At 40.7% G+C, this 22,012-nt stretch overlaps 1 protein-coding gene across 2 annotated transcripts; it reads right to left on the bottom strand.

The window, feature by feature from the left end:
- Nucleotides 1–1,491: 1,491 nt before the first annotated feature.
- On the bottom strand, nt 1,492–21,096 carry taldo1.L (transaldolase 1 L homeolog). Of its 2 annotated transcripts, none has more exons than XM_018256857.2 (8): nt 20,959–21,096; nt 10,804–10,927; nt 8,345–8,452; nt 6,753–6,884; nt 6,191–6,366; nt 4,912–5,109; nt 3,718–3,863; nt 1,492–1,741 (listed from the first exon to the last, which is right to left on the bottom strand). In XM_018256857.2, the coding sequence occupies exons 1-8, from the start codon at nt 21,026–21,028 to the stop codon at nt 1,709–1,711; spliced, it is 987 nt and encodes a 328-aa protein (XP_018112346.1). In that variant the 5' UTR covers nt 21,029–21,096; the 3' UTR covers nt 1,492–1,708.
- Nucleotides 21,097–22,012: the final 916 nt, after the last annotated feature.

Genomic DNA, 22,012 nt, shown 5'->3' with positions numbered 1-22,012 from the left:
TAACAAAGTTACAAAATGGTGACCCCCTGTTGCCAATTTTTAACACATAAATCATTTGTAGTGATGGGGCGAATTTATTCGCCAGGCGCAAATTTGTGGCGAATTTGCGTGATTCGCCGCCAGCGAATAAATTCGCAAAACGCCCGTGAAAATCCACTGGAAAAATTCGCCGGCATCGGAAAAAAACGGACGCTGGCGCAAATTCGCCCATCACTAATCATTTGTTTTATAAGGCTTGTGGTGCAATAAGTTCAAGTTTGTTCAGTATACAAAATACAGCATTTCTAGTTTTGTTATATTTTAGACTTTACTTCCCCTTTAAAGGGACATGACTGAGGGCAGCTGGAAAACGGACAATATGTCTAGCCCTGTGTCAGATTTCAAAATTGAATATAAAAAAACAACTGTTTGCTCTTTTGAGAATTGGATTTCAGTGCAGAAGTCTGCTGGAGTAGCAAATTATCTGAAAACATGTTTTCCCATGACAGTATCCCTTTAAAGGAGAACCAAACCCCGTAATTAGCATCCCCCTTGCCTTGATAGGCCTCCTCCCTCCCGGCCTACCTGGTACCCTAACTTTCTACTTACCCCTCCTTGCAGGTCCTGTCCAGCGGAGTTCACAGACATCTTCTCTCCTTCGGTCTTCTTCCTGTAGTGAACGGCTTTTTCGCCGCATGCGCAGTTGGACTTATCATCTGATGTGCATGTGCAGTAGCTCGGCACAGGAAGATTACTCCAACTGCGCAAGCGCCAAAAATGCCGTTCACTACAGGAAGAAGACCGAAGGAGAGAAGATGGCTGCTGTGAACTTCGCTGGACAGGACCTGCAAAGAAGGGTAAGTAGAAAATTAGGGCAATTTGCCCAGGGTACCAGGTAGGCCAGGGGGCCTATTTAGGGTATGGGGGATACAAATTATGAGGTTTGGTTCTCCTTAAAGTCAATTAGCATGCAAGAAGCTCCGCAATACAATTTAAAAAATAAAAATCCAATATTTTAATTTTTATTCGGTTTAAATATCGTTGATCCCTCTAAGAAGGGAATGCTTAATCATTTAGGGTTACTGCCACCTGCTATTGACTTGAATGGGAACCGCCAGTACTTGCGGCACTCAAAACTGTCCCTTACTTTTGCATATTACGGAGAGCCCAATTGCTAAGCTGAAGTGTACACCCTTTCTAAACAGAGATGTACAGATGAATCTCTTATGGCAGTTTATTCAAATTAATTATTCTCACTGTTGTATTGAATGCAAACTATAGCTATATAACCTGCTGCTGTGCAGTCCTCTTATTAATCCAACTACGCCAGTTCCTCCATGCAAGTTTTCCAGCTACCTCTTGCCTTCTAAGAGAGGCTCCAAAAGTTCCCTTCGAACAACATAAGCAGTAATCCTATGGAGGTTGTCTTCTGGCAAATCTAAACGTATTCACCTGGGGCCCTAACCTAACAGCATCAACTACTGAGCAGTTTTACAAAAAAGAGGAGATGAATTGTTTTTAGCAAGAGCTGGCTTTAATCAGTGCATCAGTAGAACATGTACAAAAAGAAAAAAAGTACAGTAGCAGGGTTTCGACTGGATATTTTCATATTGTAGATAAAAACGTTAAAGCCAGCGAGAAGAAATGAAGGGCTCCAGTGAAGCACTGGTTGGTGAAGGTGAGGAATGATCTAGACATCAGTATTGGGTACAAAACGAGTGGAATCACCTTATTTCCCATTTTCTGCACTGCAGAGGCGCTCCTGTAGAGAGAAGACAAAAATATTAAATCATATGAAGGAAATGGTTTCCAGATCTTCCCTTTAGAACAAGAATACCTAAATGAGTTTGATATGCCACATCTTTGGGACTCTTTTGAATGCCTATAGAGGCCTTGGCTAGGGTGGAGACCATAAAATACATTGGTGGGCAGACTTTATCAAGCAGGCCTCCAAATGGACAATTATGGATCAAAACATAAGTGTGTGTCTTAAAGAAGAACTAAAGTCTCAATCAGTGGGGGGGATGCCAAATGTCAGGCACTCCCCAGTTATTGCAATGTCTTACCCAATACCCGGGCCAGTGCTTCAGCCCAAAGTGTTTCGGCAGAAGTTCTCAGTCATGATTTTTCTTCCTTTTCTTGTCCAGCGGAGTTCACGGCAGCCATCTTCTCCCGAGCGCTCTTTTTCCTGTAGTCATCGGCATTTGGTGGCGCATGCGCAGTAGGAGCCATTTTTTGGTTCTGATCTACTGCACATGCGCCGAAAGTCACTAAGTTTCCGAAAAAGAAATCGGAAACTTTGACTTTCGGGCGCATGCGCAGTAGCTCCATACCGGCAAATGCCTCCAACTGTGCATGCGCCCGAAAGTCACGAAGTTTCCGAATTCTTTTTCGGAAACGTCGTGACTTTCGGCACATGCGCAATAGATCCGAACCGGCAAATGCGTATGCACCACTAAATGCAGATGACTACAGAAAGAAGAGCTCTCGGGAGAAGATGGCTGCCGTGAACTCCACTGGAGAGGACCTAGAAGGAGGGGTAAGCTCCAGTCCTCCCATTTTGTGAATGCCCAAGCTAGGCTTCAGTTTACTGTTCCTGCTAAAACGTATTTTCTATCTGATTAATCGTTGTTTTGTCTGCCTAACTCTCGTTGACGATTCCTGCCGCCTGTCTTTGATTCTTCGCCTGTTTCACTACGTCTATTCTAAATCCTTGCCGGTACCTAGTTTACGGACTATTTGCTAAAGATCTGCACTTCCTTGTTGGTTTTCCGCAGCAGAAAGCCCCGGGCCCCAAAAGGGTGTCGTGAACACCGGAGACCACAGGGTTATCCTGTGCAACAGAGTGTACTCATCTGAAAACAAGATCGTTACAACTGGATTTCCACAGTATATTTTAAATATATACATTTACACCAGATATCCCGGGCCGGTGCTCCTGTTAGCAGAAAACCTCATCGGCATAGGGCTGTTCTCAGCAACCACCATAAAGCAACGTATGTACAGCAAAGTGAAAAGGCTGGCTTTTTATGTTCTCTTTAAAGCATTCACAAGTCGGTATACATGTTGAATTTATTTGGCTACTGATCTAAGGAGTCAAGCAGAGTCTATGGCACAAACACTTTCTATTAAAGGTGGCGAGAAGGAAGCTACTGTATTGTACATTCAGGGAGTTATTTACTAAAAATCGAAATTTCTCATTTTATTAAAAAGAAAAAAAAGGAACCACGACCAAACTCCCATGCTGGATTTTAATTTATTAATTAAAATCGAGTAAAACCCGAATTGCTCAAATTTTAATGGCTTTTTCCTGAATTGGGCTTTTTTCACTGAAGAGTCGGATTTTCTCAGGAAAACCCTGAAGACCCCCATAACTTCAATTTGAATGCCTCCTCTTCCATTGACTTATACCTTGACAGGTCTGAGATAGCAGATATTAAGATTTGGGCTTTGCAGCATCGGGGTATAGTAAATCTCGAAAAATAAAGTTTTTTTTCCCCACAAAAAATTCTTGTTTTCTAGTAAAAAAAATAAAAAATAGAAAAAATTGAATTTTTGGAGTTTTTACCATTCGGACTTTAATAAATAACCCCCTCAGACTTGGGCGTAGCTGCAACCTATGTAAAGATGAAATGGGCCAGGAGAGCACATTCCAGGCAGATGTGTAAGTAGCCTTGGTAGTAACTTTAGGAGAATAGGATAAATAGCAAGAATAGGAATACACAGTTCGTTACTGACCTTTAACATCTTCTCCAGCTTTATAGCATCAATGGCAAATTTCCTGATCCCGTCAGACAGTTTCTCCACTGCCATTTGGTCTTCGTTGTGCAGCCACCGGAATTCTCTCTCCTCCAAGTGCACTTTCTCCAGGTTGCTTGCTTGGGCTACAAAACATACAATCACTGTTACGTAACTAAATGGGGTGATTTATCAAAGTTCGAATTCAAACTTTTTGCCACGATTCAAATTAGTTTGCACAAAATCTCACAATTTCCAGTTATATTTTCAAAAACAAATGTTTGGTATGTACTAAGCACAAAAAAGTACGAAATATCGAATGTAAAACTTCGGCATCTAAAAGCTGCGTGTTCCTATAGAAGTCAATGGAAGTTGTCCTAGGTAAAATTCAAGCCATCTTTAAATTTGAGATGTTGAATTTGTAAACTCATACATTTGAGGTATTCCAGTTTTTTTAATACAGTATTTGGATTTTTAATACATAAGCAAACATTGCAGTTTTTTCAAATTGCGAGTTTATTCGAAGTAGAAAAAAAAGCTCTAAAACCTTACAAATTAAAGTTTTGAGAAATAAGCCCATACATGCAAAACAAAAGGAAATACAGGTATGGGACTTATTATCCAAAATGCTCGGGACCTGGGGTTTTCCAAATAACGGATCTTTCTGTAATTTGATCTTCATAGCTTATGTCTACTAGAAAATCATGTAAACATTAAATAAACCCAATAAGATGGTTTTGCTTCCAATAAGGATTAATTATAACTTAGTTTGGATCAAGTACAAGCTACTGTTTTATTATTACAGAGAGAAAGAAAAATTTTTTTTAAATTTAATTATTTGGATAAAATTGAGTCTATGGGAGAAGGCCATTCTGTAATTCTGAGCTTTCTGGATAACTCGTTTCCGGATAACGGATCCCATACCTGTAATGGTAACTATAATAGACTAAACCATATACAATAGCTTGGGATGTTCTGTTAAAGTAGAAGCCTATACTGAATGGGATATTCAGATTTTAATTCTGCTACAGATATTGTTAACTCTGTTAGGCTTTATTGTGCATCTCAATCTTCTCCACAATATCCATGTTTTTGTAGCAAGTTTCTTTTTAAATAGATGACAGCTCACAGAACCTGACCTCGTTGCACAGAAATCCTGTGACTGCAGAGAAGAAACAATGGATTCAGACTTACCCTCTTTAACTGTAAGCGCTGGGGTGAGCTTGCTGTTGTCTTTGGCCAACTCACTCAGCAGTTTAGGCGAGATGGTGAGATAATCACATCCAGTCAGAGCTTTGATTTCACCAGTGTTCCTGAAGGAGGCCCCCATCACAATGGTTTTGTAGCCAAATTTTTTGTAGTAGTTGTAGATTTTGGCAACACTTTTCACACCTAAAAACAGATAAATTGCAAGGTTGACTCTCATCCTAGAAACTGCTCTAGGCAGCCCTCAGAATAAAGTACCTTTCTGCCTGCTATTTTATTCCATTGCTCTATTACAGCCAGTTCTACTGCAGTTCATTTAGTTAGAGTCTTGTCTACTGTAAAGCTCTGCCAGGTTTGGACTGGGAGTCAAAATAGGCCCTGGCATTCTAAGTACAAAGAGGCCCAAACAGGTCCGAGCAGCCCACTAAATAGGGAGTTTCTATGGTACCTGATAGCAGCACTTCTGGCATTGGTCAGAGGCCCAAGGATTGCCTGTCCGGGCCTGAGCTCTGCCCCCTTTCCTTTCTGCACTTTCCAACTGTAAAGCACTTAGGGTGAGAGATGTCTACTGGGCATGCTCATTGCCTCTGCTCCAAAGGAAATCAATGAGGAATGAGCAGTAGGGACCTCTGATGCAATCACAGTCAAGAGAGAAGGAGAGCTCAGAAAGAGCAAGGGGACAAAGCTTCACACTAGATAAAAAGTAACTAAAAGAGCTGCAGTTGAGATTGGCTACAGGAGAAATGGAATAAAACTGAATGCACAGAGAAAGGTATGTTATGCTAGGCTAGGGACTGCTTAGAGTAATTTTAGAGAGAAAAAAGGTTTATTTATTCTTAAAAATCATCATAATCAGGTCATGGCAAAGAAAATATGGGTATTTTTTTTATAAAAGGAAAAGGATTTATTTATGAAGAGATGCAATATAAATGCTGAGTTTCAGCAAGGGCATCAGCTGCTTACTTCTAAAATTATTCTAGTAATGTCACAATATCCACAACTGTCTAATTAAATGAAAAGTAAACTGCTATGCCAGGATCATACGGATTGAAAGCTGTCCTTGGGTTCTGGCTTTCAACAAATATGCTCCAGTTCAGAGACCACTGCACTAGAGGTCTAAAAGGGTGTGACAAAAGCCAAACATGGCAGCTGCCTGTCGTACCCTGGCAGACTCTGTGGGTAGACTGTGCCCATTTATGAGCTTGGGTGATCAAGATTAATGCAAACTTGTAATACAATTTTAAGACTTTTGTTCCTGATTAAATACCTGGGTCTTCTGAAGGCTCATAGCTCTTCTTGTCAGAGTTTGCTACATGCCAGTCCAAGATCCTTCCCACGAATGGAGAGATGAGTGTGACGCCAGCCTCGGCACATGCCACTGCTTGGGCAAAGGAGAAGAGCAGGGTCATGTTGCAGTGGATTCCATATTCTTCCTCCAGAATCCTGCAGGTGGCGCCATGGAAACAGGTTACTTAATCGTGGTCATTGTTGAGTGCTTTATACTTTTAAAGATTAAACTGCATTTCTCAGTGGAAATATGAGGAACGAAAACATTTAGACCTAAACTAAGACACAACTGTGAACTGTTGCCAGGTAGTAAGTACAGTGTTCCATTGTGGCATTTGTAAGTTAAGGGATGGGAGGGGGCACACCTAGTTGCCTCCCCTCACTTTTCCTTATAAATGTAGGCAGAACTGGGGGACACGCAGGCCTGGAGAGAGCAGGACATATACAAAAAAAAAAAAAAAAATCACGTGCCCAATATTTGCTACTGCCCTGCAATTAGTTAATGGACAATCCCAAAGGTCAGTTACAAATGTTTCTCTTACTTGCCAGCTTGTATGCCCTCCCATGTTGAAGAAAGCTTGATCAGGATCCTTTTTTTGTCAATGCCGGCTTCCTTGTAGAGAGCTATAAGGCGCTTTGCACGCTCCACCATTCCATCCTTATCAAAAGATAGCCTGTGTAAACAAAAGGACGTCAGGATCACAAACCGCAGCACAGTGATATAGAGAACTGCTGGAATCGCAATGTTTAGCTCCCTGTTAATCTCTGGACTGGAGCGAAGTACACACTGAATCAATGTCCAGAGACCTTTACCCCAATGAATAGACGAATGTGGCTTAAAATGGCATATTTTATATACTGAATTTATTGCACCAGTCTGAAGTTTCAGCTTCTCAATAGCAACAATGATCCAGGACTTCAAACTTGTCACAGGGGGTCACCATCTTGGAAAGTGTCTATGACACTCACATGCTCAGTGGGCTCTGAGCAGCTGGTGAGAAGCTAATCTTAGGGGTCATTGCAAATTATCAAGCAGAAAATTAGGTTGGCCTGTAATATAAGCTGATGCTACAGGGCTGATTATTAAATTCTGATGCTAGTTGCACTGGTTTCTGTGCTGCCATGTAGTAATTATCTGTATTAATTACTAATCAGCCTTATATTGTGACATTTCTATTCTATGTGTACTGTATATTGTGAGTGGGTCCCTAAGCTCAGTAAGTGACAGCAGCACGGAGCATGTGGGCACTGGGGCATCTTTGGAGACACAGATCTTTACTGCTAAATGCAGATGCAAGCACACATGGTGGATTTCTATCTCACATTTCAGCTCGGAAAACAACTGCATGTGCCTGCACCCTGGTCCATGCAATGGTTCATAGTGCAGGCAAGGACAAAGACTGATGACAACGTAGGGGCTGATTCTTGGCCTGCATTTTTCAGCTGGCCCCGTTTCAGTCACGTGTGACATTAGTGAAGGAAAGGTAAAATCACTAGGGGTTGGGGGACAAATGTTAGGATTCCCCAGTGACTATAAACTCTTACTCAAGACCCTGAACCAGTGCTCCTGTTTGCTAAAAACTGCAGCAGCCCAGGGCAGGTGCGAAGGAATTAACATTAGCCAATGAAGGTTCAGTTTATGGCTTACAATGCAGAAAACCAAGATCTGCCTTTTTAGTGCACATTAGCCAATAGATCAGACACCTAATTACCCACATGAAATTTGGAACCATAGTTTCAAAGTGTTGGTGCACTTTAAAGGGCATGCTGACCACAGCCTGTTAAAATGAGCCACCTTAGTGTGCCACAACTACTGTTCTGTTTTGAGCTGGTCACAATGTCCCTTCAATTTCCAATCCTCCTTTTGTGTTATAATGTTCTTCCAAGAAACCAGAAGGTCAGTCTACTGGCCAAGGAGGAGCAGTAAAGTCACAGACAAATTGTCAGTTGTAAATCAAGGAAAGAAGTTTCCAGCTTTGTCATGTCCTGAGCTTGTACAGAGGACCTGACTTTGTATCTGCTTGCTCGTTTAAAGCTCTTTGGGTCATTTCTGTATATATCTGTGGTGATTTACAATGTTCTAATATGGATAAAATCCTGGAAAAGAAGCACAGAGGAACAGCAAGGTACACACCGGGCATCCACCTCTGTTGAAACGCGACCAGGTATTTTCTTAAGGATTTCCACTCCAAACAAGACAAAAAGCTTGTCCATGATATTATTGATCTGCTCCTCTTCTGACCTGGAAAACAATACAAGAACACAACTACATTAGCAGGTATGGAGAAATAGCTGTAGCCCACCCTTGAGTGTGCTTTTGCCGTGTATTATGGCTGTTTGTGACCAGGCTAAACTGCTTCAATTGTGCAACTCCCGGTACCTGGTATAGTTAAGTGCAGCAAAGTATCCAATCACAGAAATGATTCTTGCAGCAAAATAACTTCTTTATTGACCACAAATAGTTGAATTTAAGGCATTCACCGGCACTTTGATGTCAATCAGAGTAATGGTAACCGGATCCCACTCACTGAATCCCTGAGCTAGTGGTGTACTCACCATGGGGTACTAACCCCACTACTTCTCCTCGTTGGAGCGGAAACTGCTCACTACATACCTTGACTACATACCTGCTCCTAGAGCAACTATGACAGAAATCTTACTATGACTAGATAACTATCTATCTTAAACACAGGCAGCTCTGGATCTGTAATACCTCACAGTGCGGAAAGACCTTGAACACATGGGGCTAAACCCCTTTATACGGTTAAGCAGTGCCACCTAGTGGGCAAACCCTGCCTAGAGTAATCCCAGTGGACCCAGGAAGGGAGACATAGCTGCCTGGGTATACTAAAGGACCACCTAGGTGTCCAAATACTAAGGAGTAAAATACACCCAAATCTCAGGGTCCCTACATATGTATTAAACATAACAATCCACAAAAACTGAAGGCACTGCAGCTGAGAGCAGCCAGGAAATCATTGGACTGCAGGATAAATACAGGTGCAACTCCCAGGGAATCACGGGGTAAATAGAAAGTATAGGATAGAAAGTATCTGGACTCAACCCCCACAATGGACTTGTTCAAGGCTTGGATTGCATGGAAATGTGTATTGAGCTGTGCTTGGTCAACTGGATATTCCACTTGAGAGACTCAGCTGCCCATATTGGCCAGAGTACTTTAAAGCTGGTCTGGGGTAACTAACAAGTGGTCAAATGGATTCAACAGATTGCAAAGCATGTTGTGTTGAGGTATTACGGGGGTTAACAAACAGGCTAAATAGCAGCAAAATTCCTTAATTTGATTTTTTCATTTTAAAGACCAAAAACAAAAAAATGCCTTGTACTATGGAACGCTCTGCTGGTAGGGGTAACTCACCTTTAAAATAACTTGGTCGTTGTAATTGGTTCTTTTTTATTTTTTGTATTTTTTTTTTTAACAATTAAATACCTTTTGTTGAGTGGCTCTGCAGTTTGGCAACCAGGCAGTGGTCTGAATGAGAGACTGGACTATGAATAAGGACAGACTTGAATAGGAAGAGAAGTATTGGAAAGCAACAATAAAATTGTAGCCTCACAGAGCAATAGATTTATGGCTGCTGGGATCAATGAACCCCATATAGAATATGCAAGTCAGAAGAAAAAAGGCTAATAATTCAAAAGCTAAAAAAAACAAAAACAAATGTTGCCAAGGATAGGACATTCTATAATACATTCTATAACTACCCCTTTAGGAGTAAATATCTTGCACTAATACTAAAATATTAATGAAGCCAATATTTTGAATGAGAGACTGGAGTATACACAGGAGAGGGTCTGAATAGAGTGATAAGAAGTAGTGATAACAATACATTTGTTGCCTTAAGGGCAGGGGCACACGGGCAGATTCGGGCAACAAATCTCTTCTGCGGGGCGACAATCTCCCAGAACTGCCTTCCCCCTGCTATAATGAGAAAACGCCAGCGTAATGGCACTCACGGCAGTTCGATTTCTGAAGTCGCCCGAAGTTGCCTCATGAGGAAACTTCAGGCGACTTCGGAAATCGAAGCGCCGCGAGTGCATTGACCGTCGACAGACCGAGTCAGCAGCTTAGTGGCCCATGTGTGGGGTCACCCGACAGACTTCCCCGATCGATATCTGTCCGAAAGTCGGCCGCCTGACCGCCCGTATCAGATGCATTATGATCCGATCGTTGGGCCCTAGGGCCGACAATCTGATCAGCCCGATATCGCCGACCTCGCTGTGGGCATATCTGGGAGAAATCTGCTCATTTGTCGACATGGCTAAACAAGCGGATCTCAACGTCTTTGGCTACCTTTAGAGAGCATTTGATTTTAGATGGGGTCAGTGACCCCCCCCCATTTGAAAGGAGTCAGAAGAAATAATTCAAAAACTTTAAGAGGAGCAAATGAAAAGTTGCTTAAAAATGGCCATTCTATAACATACTAAAAGTTAACCTGAAGGTGAAACACCGCACTAATCTACTTTCAAAGCAAATAATGGCAACTCTAAATCAAAAACACTCTGGTTTTATATGTATTATACCCCAGCCCGCACAATAAAATGATGCGATATTTAGCCAATATTTATACTTACCCTCCGAGATTCTTTCCATACTGAATGGCATCATTGACTAGGCCCTGGTAATCAGGCATTTGTGCAGCCGCCAGTATCAGCGATGGGTTAGTGGTTGCATCCTGGGGTTTGTATTCTTCAATGGCTAGAGAACAAACATTTAAAGAACTATTAATACGAGGCATCTGCTATATATTATATATATTTATATATATTTGTAAATTCCTTAGCTTATTAAGGTTCTTTAATTCTTTAGTGCAAGGGGAGGACTGGCTTTAGTTCTGCTGTGGGAAAATGAAGCATGATACAGACTAAAGGTATATCTGTAACCTCTCAAATTGACACCCTCCAGTCAATGTGTATTTACCATATAGACACTTAAGGGCCCCGGTTAAAGGGCAAGTTAACCACAAAATATAGGTATAGGGGTGCGTCGTGTGATGTGACTTCCACGACGTCCGTGTGTGTGATGTCACGCGTACGACACACTGACGTCACACCACCGCATAGGGGGCATATTTAGATCCGGTGCCTCGGGCAGCATTGGACCTAAATATAGTTCTGTGTGTATGGGGTTTTTAAGGCTACACGAAAATCAAGTAAACATTAAATAAACCCAATAGGCTGGTTTAGCTTCTAATAAGAATTAATTATATCTTAGGTTTGATCAAATACAAGCTACTGTTTTATCATTACAGTGAAAAAGGAAATCATTTTTAAAAAATTGGATTATTTGTATAAAATGGAGTCTACGGGAGACGGCCCGCCTTCCGTAATTAGGAGCTTTCTGGATAATGGGTTTCCGGATAATGGATCCCACAACCGTTTACTAGGACATGATTTAGATAAGCACAAAACACTGCTTTCATGTGCTCTGTACAGACTTATACTTGTTAGCCCTGTAGAGCAATAGGGAGTGTGAGCTGTGCGCAAGCAGAATGCCAGACAAAAGCACTAATCAGTGTTGTATTCACAGTGACTTGCAGAAAAAAAGCCCAAGTAATAATGACACAAACAGGAAGAACAAACCTCAATTAAGAAGAGGAAAGAAAACATTTCAACAGAGCATTGCACATAATTACTTAACATTCAGGTTATTTTTGTTCCTTTTTCAAACAGGGTGCTATTAGGCAAAAGCTAAAAAAAAAAAAAAAAAAAAAAAAAAAGCAAACAAACCAGACGAGGAACCAAAATTGCAGATAAGAGCCTGGGAAATATTGTATTTTTGCAGAGGAATCTGGTTTTCAAGGCGACTCATTATGTTTATAGATGGACCTGACAGTTTACGTGGAAAAGGGACTAGAGGTCTGGTAGCAAAGGTTGAAAACAGATCTTACACAGTACATACCTGCAAGATTCTGACCCATGTCGGCTGGCCGGAATTTGCCCCAGAACACTAGTGTGAGGCCTGCTTCAGGCGCAGTTATTACTATCAAAGTGCATTTATAAAGCACCAACATAATCCACTGTACAATAAATGGATATATACATTGAGCATACAGATTACATACAAATACAGGTATGGGAACGGGTATCCAGAATGCTCACGACCAGGGGTTTTCCAGATAATGGATCTTTGTGTAATTTGGATCTGTATACCTTATAGAAAATCTATAAACATGAATTAAACCCAATAGTCTGGTTTTGCTTCCAATAAGGATTAATTATATCTTAGTTGGGATCAAGTACACGGCACGGTTTTATTATTACGGAGAAAAAATAAATCATTTTTAAAATTTCGAGTTATTTGGGTAAAAATGGGAGTCTATGGGAAATGGCTTTTCTGTAATTCTGAGCTTTCTGGATAATGGGTTTCCAGATAACCCCATACTTGTATACAATACTCTTGACAGAGCTTACAATATAAAAGGAGACACAAGGTTTGAGGTTGATAACAATATAATACAAAAAAAGCCATGAATATCTTGTAAATTATATCCTTATAAACAGTGACTAGTGATGTCATCAGTTATAAACGGTGAGTAGTGATGTCATTTCTGTCACATGACTCATTGAATCTTGTGTATTATAATAAATAAAGTAACCCCTGTTTTAAAATATGAGGATATCACAAGTTACCTCGGAGTTCCATGACCTGTATAAAAACACTTTTTTTTCTTATAATATATATCCTTATAATACACAAAAGCCATGAATATCTTGTAAATTATATCCTTATAAACGGTGAGTTCTGATGTCATCAGTTATAAACGGTGAGTTCTGATGTCATTTCTATCACATGACTCACTGAAATTTGTGTATTATAATAAATAAAGTACCCCCAGTTGCAAAATATGAGGATATTAGAAGTTACCTCGGAGTTCCATGACCTGTATAAAAACACTCGGCCTTCGGCTTCGTGTTTTTATATGGTCATGAAACTCCTCAGTAACTTATAATATCCTTATATTTTACAAGAGGGGGTACTTTATTCACTATATAATACACAAAAGCCATGAATATCTTGTAAATTATATGCTTATAAACGGTGAGTTCTGATGTCAAAACGGTGAGTTCTGATGTAATTTCTGTCACATGACTCACTGAAACTTGTGTATTATAATAAGTACCCCCAGTTGCAAAATATGAGGATATTAGAAGTTACCTCAGAGTTCCATGACCTTCAGCCTCGTGTTTTTATATGGTCATGAAACTCCTCGGTAACTTATAATATCCTTATAATTTACTAGAGGGGGTACTTTATTCACTATATATAAATATTGAGCACCACCAGGACCAGTTGTGGTTGCACTAAAAGGGGTTAAGACCCCCAAACATTTGTGATACTACCCACCCATATAGCGCTCTGCTTGTAAGTAGGAATTGTGCATTGGCCCCATATGCAGATTAAGCCCATGTCTGAGCAAAGAAATGGCTAATGAAATATCACAGTTGCAATCTTAGCCAAGACTCCGGCGGTTTAGGAAACAAAACCACATGTTGTGTAACAGATAGTTGCTGTGTGCAACTGGTTTGGCTGCATCACTTGCGTTTCCCATTAAATGGAACATAACAAGGGGGACAAAGCCCTTGAAACCTAGCAGCTGAATGTAGCACAGCTCTCTGCACCTCTAGTATAGGGGAAAATGGGCGCAACTTTGTCAATGGGTGTCCACATATAAGCCTCCTATTGCACATAGATGTACTGGCAGACACAAGGCGTATCCAAAGCACATCATGTACAAGTATGGGACCCATTATCCGGAAACCGGTTATCCAGGAATCACGGAAAGGCCATTTCCCATGAACTCCATTTTAAGCAAATCATTTGACTCCCCCCACCCTCTTTTATCTGCAATAATAAAACAGCACATTGTACAGGGATGAGATCTGTTATCCAGAAAGCTCCGAATTACAGAAAGGCCGTCTACCATAGACCCTTATTTTATCTAAATAATTAAAATTTTTAAAAATGATTTCCTTTTTCCCTAATAACAAAACAGTAACTTGTACTTGATCCCAACAAAGACATAATTAATCCTAATTGGAAGCAAAACCAGCCTATCAGGTTTATTTATTGTTTACATGATTTTCTAGTAGAATTAAGGTATGAAGATCCAAATTACAGAAAGATCCATTGTCAGGAAAACCCCAGGTCCCGAGAATTCTGGATAACAGGTCCCATACCTGTACTTGATCCCAACTAAGATATAATGACTCCATGTCTGCGGCAAAACAATCCTATTGGGTCAATTTAATGTTTAAATGATTTTTAGCAGACAATGGAGATCCAAATTACAAAGAGATCCCTTATCCAAAAAAAGCCTGGTCCAAAGCATTTGGAATAATAAACGTACCTGTAGCATCTGCTCAGTGCTATAATCTGCAATTTGTTTAAAATACATCTGCTTCTGCCTCCCCTTCTAAACAATTGAAGGCACACGCACAAAGGGCACCTGAATCCTACACAACTTGATCTCAGCTAAAACTAATTATAAATGCCCTGTTGTACGTGTCCTAACATCATAATCAAAGTTAATTTCAAGTTCAACTTTCCCTTTAAATGTTAGACGATGTGAGGATAAGCCAAGCAAATCTTGGATTAACCTTGTCCTTATTTATATTGAAAAGAAGTTAGTTACTACAGGTATGGAGTAACTAACAAAGCTCTGAATGACAGGAAGGCAGTCTCCCATAGGCTCCAATATAATCAATCAATTCAATGTTTTTAAAAAGTATTTCCTTTTTCTCTGTAATACTAAAACAGTGCCTTGTACTTGATCCAAACTAAAATATCATTAATCCTTATTGGAAGCAAACCAATTGGGTTTATTTAAATGTTTTTAGTAAACGTAAAGTATGTAGATGCAATTTACAGAAAGACCCCTTATCCAGAAAACCCCAGGTCCTGAGCATTCTGTATAACAGGTCCCATACCTGTATACAGATACGGAAAGCTCTGGAATACAGCAACACCATTACCCAGTGTGTCGTTCCTGAACAATTAACGGACTTGCTTTTTTAGCTTCAATTCAGCAAATCTGCTGCCAGTGGAAAACCCTAGTATATTCTTTAAAAAAATGCTGCAGTACAGACTCATTGCTTACTGGATAATGTACTGTTTGGAGCATAATAAAGCAGCTGCTGGAAACCACTGGCATGTTACTGTGCAAGTGCTTGCTGGATTTCCAGATAATGGATATTTCCATGATTTGGATCTTCACACCTTAAGTCTACTAGAAAATCATGTAAATATTAAATAAACCCAATAGGCTGGTTTTGCTTCCAAAAAGGATTAATTATATCTTAGTTGGGATCAAGTTCAAAAGGTACGGTTTTATTATTACAGAGAAAAGGGAAATCATTTTTTAAAATGTAATTATTTGGATAAAGTGGAGTCTATGGAAGACGTTCATTCTGTAATTCGGAGCTTTCTGCATAATGGATTTCCAGATAACCGATCCCATACCTGTATATAATTTGTACCAGATACTTGTCCCCCCCCACTCCCTCTTTCTACCTGCTTTCTTTTACTCCGATCTTTCACTGTACTTATAGCTCTACCTTTTTATGTTAAGCTATTTTATTACAGGTATGGGACCTGTTATCCAAAATGCTCGGGACCTGGGGTTTTCCGGATAACGGATCTTTCTATAATTTGGGTCTTCATGCCTTAATTTAAACATTAAATAAACCTAATAGGTTGGCTTTGCTTCCAATAAGGATTAAATATATCTTAGTTGGGATCAAGTACAAGCTACTGTTTTATTATTACAGAGAAAAAGGAAATCATTTTGAAAAATTTGGATTATTTGGATAAAATGGAGTCTATGGGAGCCATTCCGTAATTTGGAGCTTTCTGGATATCGTGTTTCCAGATAAGGGATCCTATACCTGTATTTCAAAAATCAACAAGAAGACAAAAAATTAAAAAAAAAAAAAAACTACTTTAGAAATCTGTTCCCCTATCTATTCCTTGGTAAATATTTAGGAATTACAACATAAACAGCATGGAGCAATTCTGCTATGTAACAAGAAATTGCAATTTTACAGAAAAAAAAAAGGAACTTGGGAAATTGCGATGGCTTATTCCTCTATAAAATAACATCTTAAAGGGGTCGTTCACTTTTGAGTTAACTTTTTGAATGACTTATTAAAGAGTGATACTCTGAGATAATTTGGTTTGCATGGTTTGCATTTTTTATTATTCGTGGTTTTTGAGTTATTTAGCTTTTTACTCATTTATTGTTGATCAGATTGTATTTCGCGCTTGTACGACGGGCAGCTCAGATAAAGAAAGGTCAACTAAACCCAAATCATAAGGGTGATAATAATCCCATCCTGGATATTTTAAAAACTTTTAAGACTAACGGTAACTTGAAATATTGCCCCCTCAAAAAATGCTTGGAGTAGATGATAAAGTCATTATAGTGACAATGGGTTAGTGCACATCTGTTTTTATTGCTCCTCACAACTCAGGAGAAGTGACAAGACCTAACTTGATGTTCCTCAGCCCTACACAGTGTATCTATATACATATATATCTATAGCAGTGATCCCTAACCAGTGGCTCATGAGTAACATGTTGCTCACCGACCCCTTGGATGTTGTTCTCAGCTGTCTCAAAGCAGATGTTTATTTTTAAATTCCTGGCTTGGAGGCATATTATTATTTGGGGTATTGTGGCATTAAGGAAAAACTTTTTTGCTTGTCTAAAAAAAAACACCTTCAATCCCCATGGTCCTATTGAGAATAAGACAAAGTCAAGGAAATAAATTAGAGGTGTATTTTAATTGTAATTTTACAGATCTATTTATGTCAGACACAAGGCGTATCCAAGGCACAGTATGTACAGGTATGGGACCCACTATCCGGAAACCGGTTATCCAGGAATCCGAGAAAGTAATTGTTTGATAAATTAAATTATATACTTTTTGAATACACCGGTCTTAAAATGCACCTCTAATTTATTTCCTTGGAGGCATATTATGGTTGCATAAAACAGAGCCAAACAGAGCCTTATGATGCCAGTCCACATAGGGGCTACCAAATATCTAGGTATGCACCCAATCCACTATTTTGGATTCAGGCCAAACCCCCTTATCCTTCACGAAAGATTCGGCCGAATACCGAACCAAATCCTAATTTTGCATATGCAAATTAGGTGTGGGAAAACATCTTTTACTTCCTTGTTTTGTGACAAAAAGTCACGCGATTTCCCTCCCCGCCCCAATTTCGGATTCAGTTCGGCCGGACAAAAGGATTCAGCAGAATTCTGCTGAAAAAGCCCGAATTCGGTTCATCCCTACAAATATCCAATCACAGCACTTGCACAGGGTAGAAAGACCAGCAACTCCGAGACTTTTGTGCAGCACAAAAGCCCTATATTTATGTGGGCATATACAGCCAACATGATGTTTCGGTCAACTCTGGGAACTTTCGCATAAATAGAGATTTCTAGCACTTTACGGTTGCCTAGATTTCCCCACTCACACACACAAGATATTGACCCAATGCCGACATTGGGAATCAGACGAAACTCCGGCACAGGGAATTTTCACCTTATCACATGGGCTGGAGGATTCATATCATTCCCACTGTCAAAACATGGATCAATTGCTCACAAATGACTGCCCATCGCTGGCTTTCAACAAATGACTAGTTAGGGCTGTGCAAACCATTGTATTATCAATCAAAGTTTTTTTTCTCATAGTACAGTCTAATGTTATTGCTAGAAATTATTCTACTACGGGTATGGGATCTATTATCTGGAATGCTTGGTACCTGGCGTCCTAATCTATAGTCCTTTTCCATATTGGAGCAACACACTCTAAGGCTGCTAAAAATAGTATTGTTTTGTTAAAAACTTGGATCAAAATCTGGCATTAAACAGGTTATATGACCTGTGCCAGTAACAAAACATTTACTAAATTGGCTCTGATGTGCCATTAAAGCTTTTACAGCAGACACAATATGCAGAGATGCTGTTCCCTGGCTGCTTTATCAAAAATATGAGTGCTAAAGGCTAAACTTCACCTTTATTTACTATACATACTGGGCCACTCCCTGCATTATATCTGCGCTGTTTGGTCATGTTCTGTTTTGCGTGTATCAATCTCACATGTGCTATGTAATGTCATATGCATATATCTCAGTACAGGTATGGGATTTCTTATCCAGAAATTCAACATTCCGAAACCCCTGAATTACTGCCTGATCCTAATTTTAAACTTTAAAAGGGATGTTCATCTTCCAAACTCTTTTTCAATTCAGTCGTTTTCTCCAAGATCTAAGTTTAAAGTTGAATGTTCCGGTCTCTGGTGTTTGAGTCTGGCAGCTCAGTTATTTAGGTGCAGATTCTGAACGGTTACAAGTTTGCAACATTTAGGGGCAGATTTATCAAGGGTCGAATTTCGAGTTTATGGAGTTTCTACAAAACAAAAACTGTGGTATCGTGTTAGCCAGTAGCAAAAATAACAAATAAAAAAAAAAACAAATACAAAAAGTATTGTAGAAGTGTCCGAAAGCTTGTAATGTATTTTTTTTTTATTGTTAGCCAATATAGGTATCACTTCTACAATACTTTTTGTATTTGTTTGTTTTTTTATTTGTTATTTATGGGAGAGGGGGTGCGAGCGGGCCAGGGCCCACACCCCCTCAGGGCCCCCCGGCAGTCCGCCCGCCGCATGTTCGGCGGCCAGTTCTGGGTTTAAGGCGGCCAGTTCCGGGTTTATGGAGGGGGGCGGGGGCCCGGCTGCGCGTCCTGCGCCAGGGCCCCCGCCCCCCTCTAGTTCCATTTTTGCCTTTAAGAAATGATTTCCTTTTTCTCTGTAATAATAAGAGTACCTTGTGTGGCAAAGCCATGCTACAGTGATTATTTCAGGTTTAAATGATTTTTAGCAGACTGACCCATCTAAAAACAAATACTCTATAAGGCTACACATTGATTGTTATTGCTACTTTGTATTACTCCTCTTTCTATTCAGTTCCTCTCCTATTCCAGTCTCTTATTTAAATCCTTGCACAGTTGCCAAGGTAATGTGGACCCTAGCAACCAGATTGCCAATGCCGATTAAAAAACTAAAAGGTAATTTAAAGGTGACCGACCCCTCAGAACTCAGAGAAGCCGCTCAGGAGTCGGCAGCAGTCACTGCCTGGCACAAAAGAGCGAAACAATAACATTATGCCAATGAAACCACAGGTTTCTTTGATTTCCAAAAAAACCCTAAATGCATTGTCAGTGCCGGAGTGGTTTCAGGCTGCTCGCCTCATTGTATTAATAACACCACTAAACGCCCTTTGTCCCAGAACCAGGAACCTGCAGCTCTGAGGCTAAAAAACTACAACTACCATCATGCAGCGGGTATGGGTGACTGCCATCCCAATCGTTCTCACACATTGAAAATCACACATTGCACAGAAAATCCAGCATGGTTTGGCAGTGTTTAGTATTTGCACTACTACAAATCCCTTCGTGCCCCCTCGCTAATCTGGCTAGAAAGAAGAATGCTACAAAGAGTAACCCTCTTCAAATGAGTGAATGGTTTAGTCTCGAATCTCACCATTAAAGTCTCCAGTGTCGGCCACCACCACAGTGTGCTGCTTTAGCTGATCCAGCGCCGACTCCTCCATTTTCTGCTTCTTGACAGGGTTGTTTGGCATGGCAAGGAGAATGACTGGGCTGTCCGGTCTTATATATATCCACGGGCGGCCGGGGGGCGCGTGCAGGACGTCCAATAGGAACTTGGATTTAGGAACTTTAGAATCTGAGAGGAGGTGGGCACGCAGCTTGCGACAGGGACCGAGAGAAGAACACGAGAGAGAGCTGGAACAGCAATGGGCCAATCGGCAAACAGTACGGATATGAGCCTGTTATGACCACGCCCCTCGTGTTTACAGTGCAAGATGGGTGAGCGGTCGGACTAGATTTGACTGACATAAACTGCAGCCTATGGGAACCTGGCTTGAAATGCGTGACGGGGATGTAGGCGATCTTATCCATAGCTGCTGCGTCAGAGCCTTGCTTGTCTCTTGTTGGAATCTTTAGTGAGAGTTAGGTGAAGGGTTGGCGGGTTTAGCACCAAATTGGGCTAGTTTTAAAAGTCAAAACATTTTTTTATGCAAATTGTAGTGGTCAGCGTTCGATGGAGACGAGAGAGACTGCTGTCCCCTCCCTGTAATTTGTGTTTCTCTGAGCAGTGAATTATGAGATACCGGCACTTTTTTCCTCTTCACTCCCTATCATGGCCTAGGCCGGGGTGAGGCTCAGCCAAGCCGCGATATTTAACCCCTTCTGCTTTTCAGTTTACGAATTGGGCTACTTTTAAAGTGGCTTTTGGCTACTTTTTTTTTTTTTGTTGATATTCTTTGGCTGGTTTTGAAATGAAAACCTGGCAACCCTGCTGCCACCCCAATCTTGCTCACACATTGAACAAAGCACAGAAAATCCAGCATGGATTTGCAGTGTTTGGTATTCTGCTGCTATTACGGTTGCCACCTGGCCGGTATTTCACCGGCCTGGCCGGTAGAAATGATGGTTGATCCCAATGTTATTAATAGGGAAAAAAAGATAAATATATAAGAAGGCTGGTATTATTTTCCAGAAAAGGTGGTAACCCTAGCTGCTATACTACTACAAATCCTTGCGTGCCCCTAGCTAGTCTGGCTAGAAAGCATGCTGGACTATAAACAAGTAACCCTCTTCAAATGAGTGAATGGTTCAGTCCCGAGTCTCACCATTAAAGTCTCCAGTATCGGCCACCACCACAGTGTGCTGCTTTAGCTGATCCAGTGCTGATTCCTCCATTTTTTGTTTCCTGACGGGTGTCTGGCATGGCAAGGAGAGTGAATGGGCTGTCTGGTCTTATATATACCCACCGGGGGGGGGGGGGGGTCGTGCAGGACATCCAATAGGAACTTGGTTTTAGAAATTTTAGAGCTTGAGAGGAGGGGGGCACACAGTTTGGGACAGGGACCGAGAGCTTTTTATTCAGCAGCTGTCCAGTTTGCAATTTATGCAATACGATTGATAGGGTCCAAATTACCCTTGCAACCCTGCACTGATTTGTATAAGAGACTGGAATATGAATAGGAGAGGGCCTGAATAGAAATAATAGAAAATAGCAATAACTATAAAGCTGGCCACAGACGCAAAGATCCAATTGTACGAATCAACGTACGATTGGACTTTCCCATCTCCCGACCTGCCACTAACCATTAAGATCAAAGTCTTACCATGCAGATCAAATACAGTAGTTAAAGAACAGATCAGCCGATGTTCTGCCCCTGACAGCAATCGTACGATAGTTATGTCCAACAAAGCTAGTGACAGTCTCCCACTGAAAATCGTACGATCGGCAATACATGCAGAGATATTATCGGCAGCTGACAGAAATCTTCTAACCTGTCCGATCGACCAAACGACCGATCTCCGCCGGACGAAAAATGTCGGGACTCTCCACACATGGTCCAAAATCGGATCTTTTGGTCTATGGCCAGCTTTAGTTTGTAGCCTTGCAAAGCATTTGTGTTTAGATGGGGTCAGTGACCCCCATTTGAGAGCTGGGAAGAATCTGAAGTAAAAGGGAAATAATTAAAAAACTAAAAAGAAATAAATAATGAAAAGTAATTGAAAAGTTGCTTCGCATCGGCCATTCTATAACATACGAAAAGTTAACTCAGTCCAAATAGTTGTCAGAAAAGGGTCAAATGCAGTAATAATTCTGCAAATTCAGGGTGCATTTATTTCCACACTACACAGCTTTTTTCACATTTGAAAAGAGAAACGTAG

This window comes from Xenopus laevis, chromosome 4L (assembly GCF_017654675.1).
Source record: "Xenopus laevis strain J_2021 chromosome 4L, Xenopus_laevis_v10.1, whole genome shotgun sequence".
NCBI classification, from domain to species: domain Eukaryota; kingdom Metazoa; phylum Chordata; class Amphibia; order Anura; family Pipidae; genus Xenopus; species Xenopus laevis.
This window is presented reverse-complemented; position numbering and strand designations above follow the sequence as displayed.

What these genes read in the sequence shown, in the direction of transcription:
- taldo1.L (XM_018256857.2), bottom strand. Translation starts at nt 21,028, where the DNA reads ATGGAGGAATCAGCACTGGATCAGCTAAAGCAGCACACTGTGGTGGTG. An exon ending in TATGGAAAGAATCTCGGAGG is followed by an intron (nt 8,453 to 10,803) that starts GTAAGTATAAAT and finishes ATTGTTTTCCAG; the next exon opens with GTCAGAAGAGGAGCAGATCA. An exon ending in GAGGGCATACAAGCTGGCAA is followed by an intron (nt 6,367 to 6,752) that starts GTAAGAGAAACA and finishes CGCCACCTGCAG; the next exon opens with GATTCTGGAGGAAGAATATG.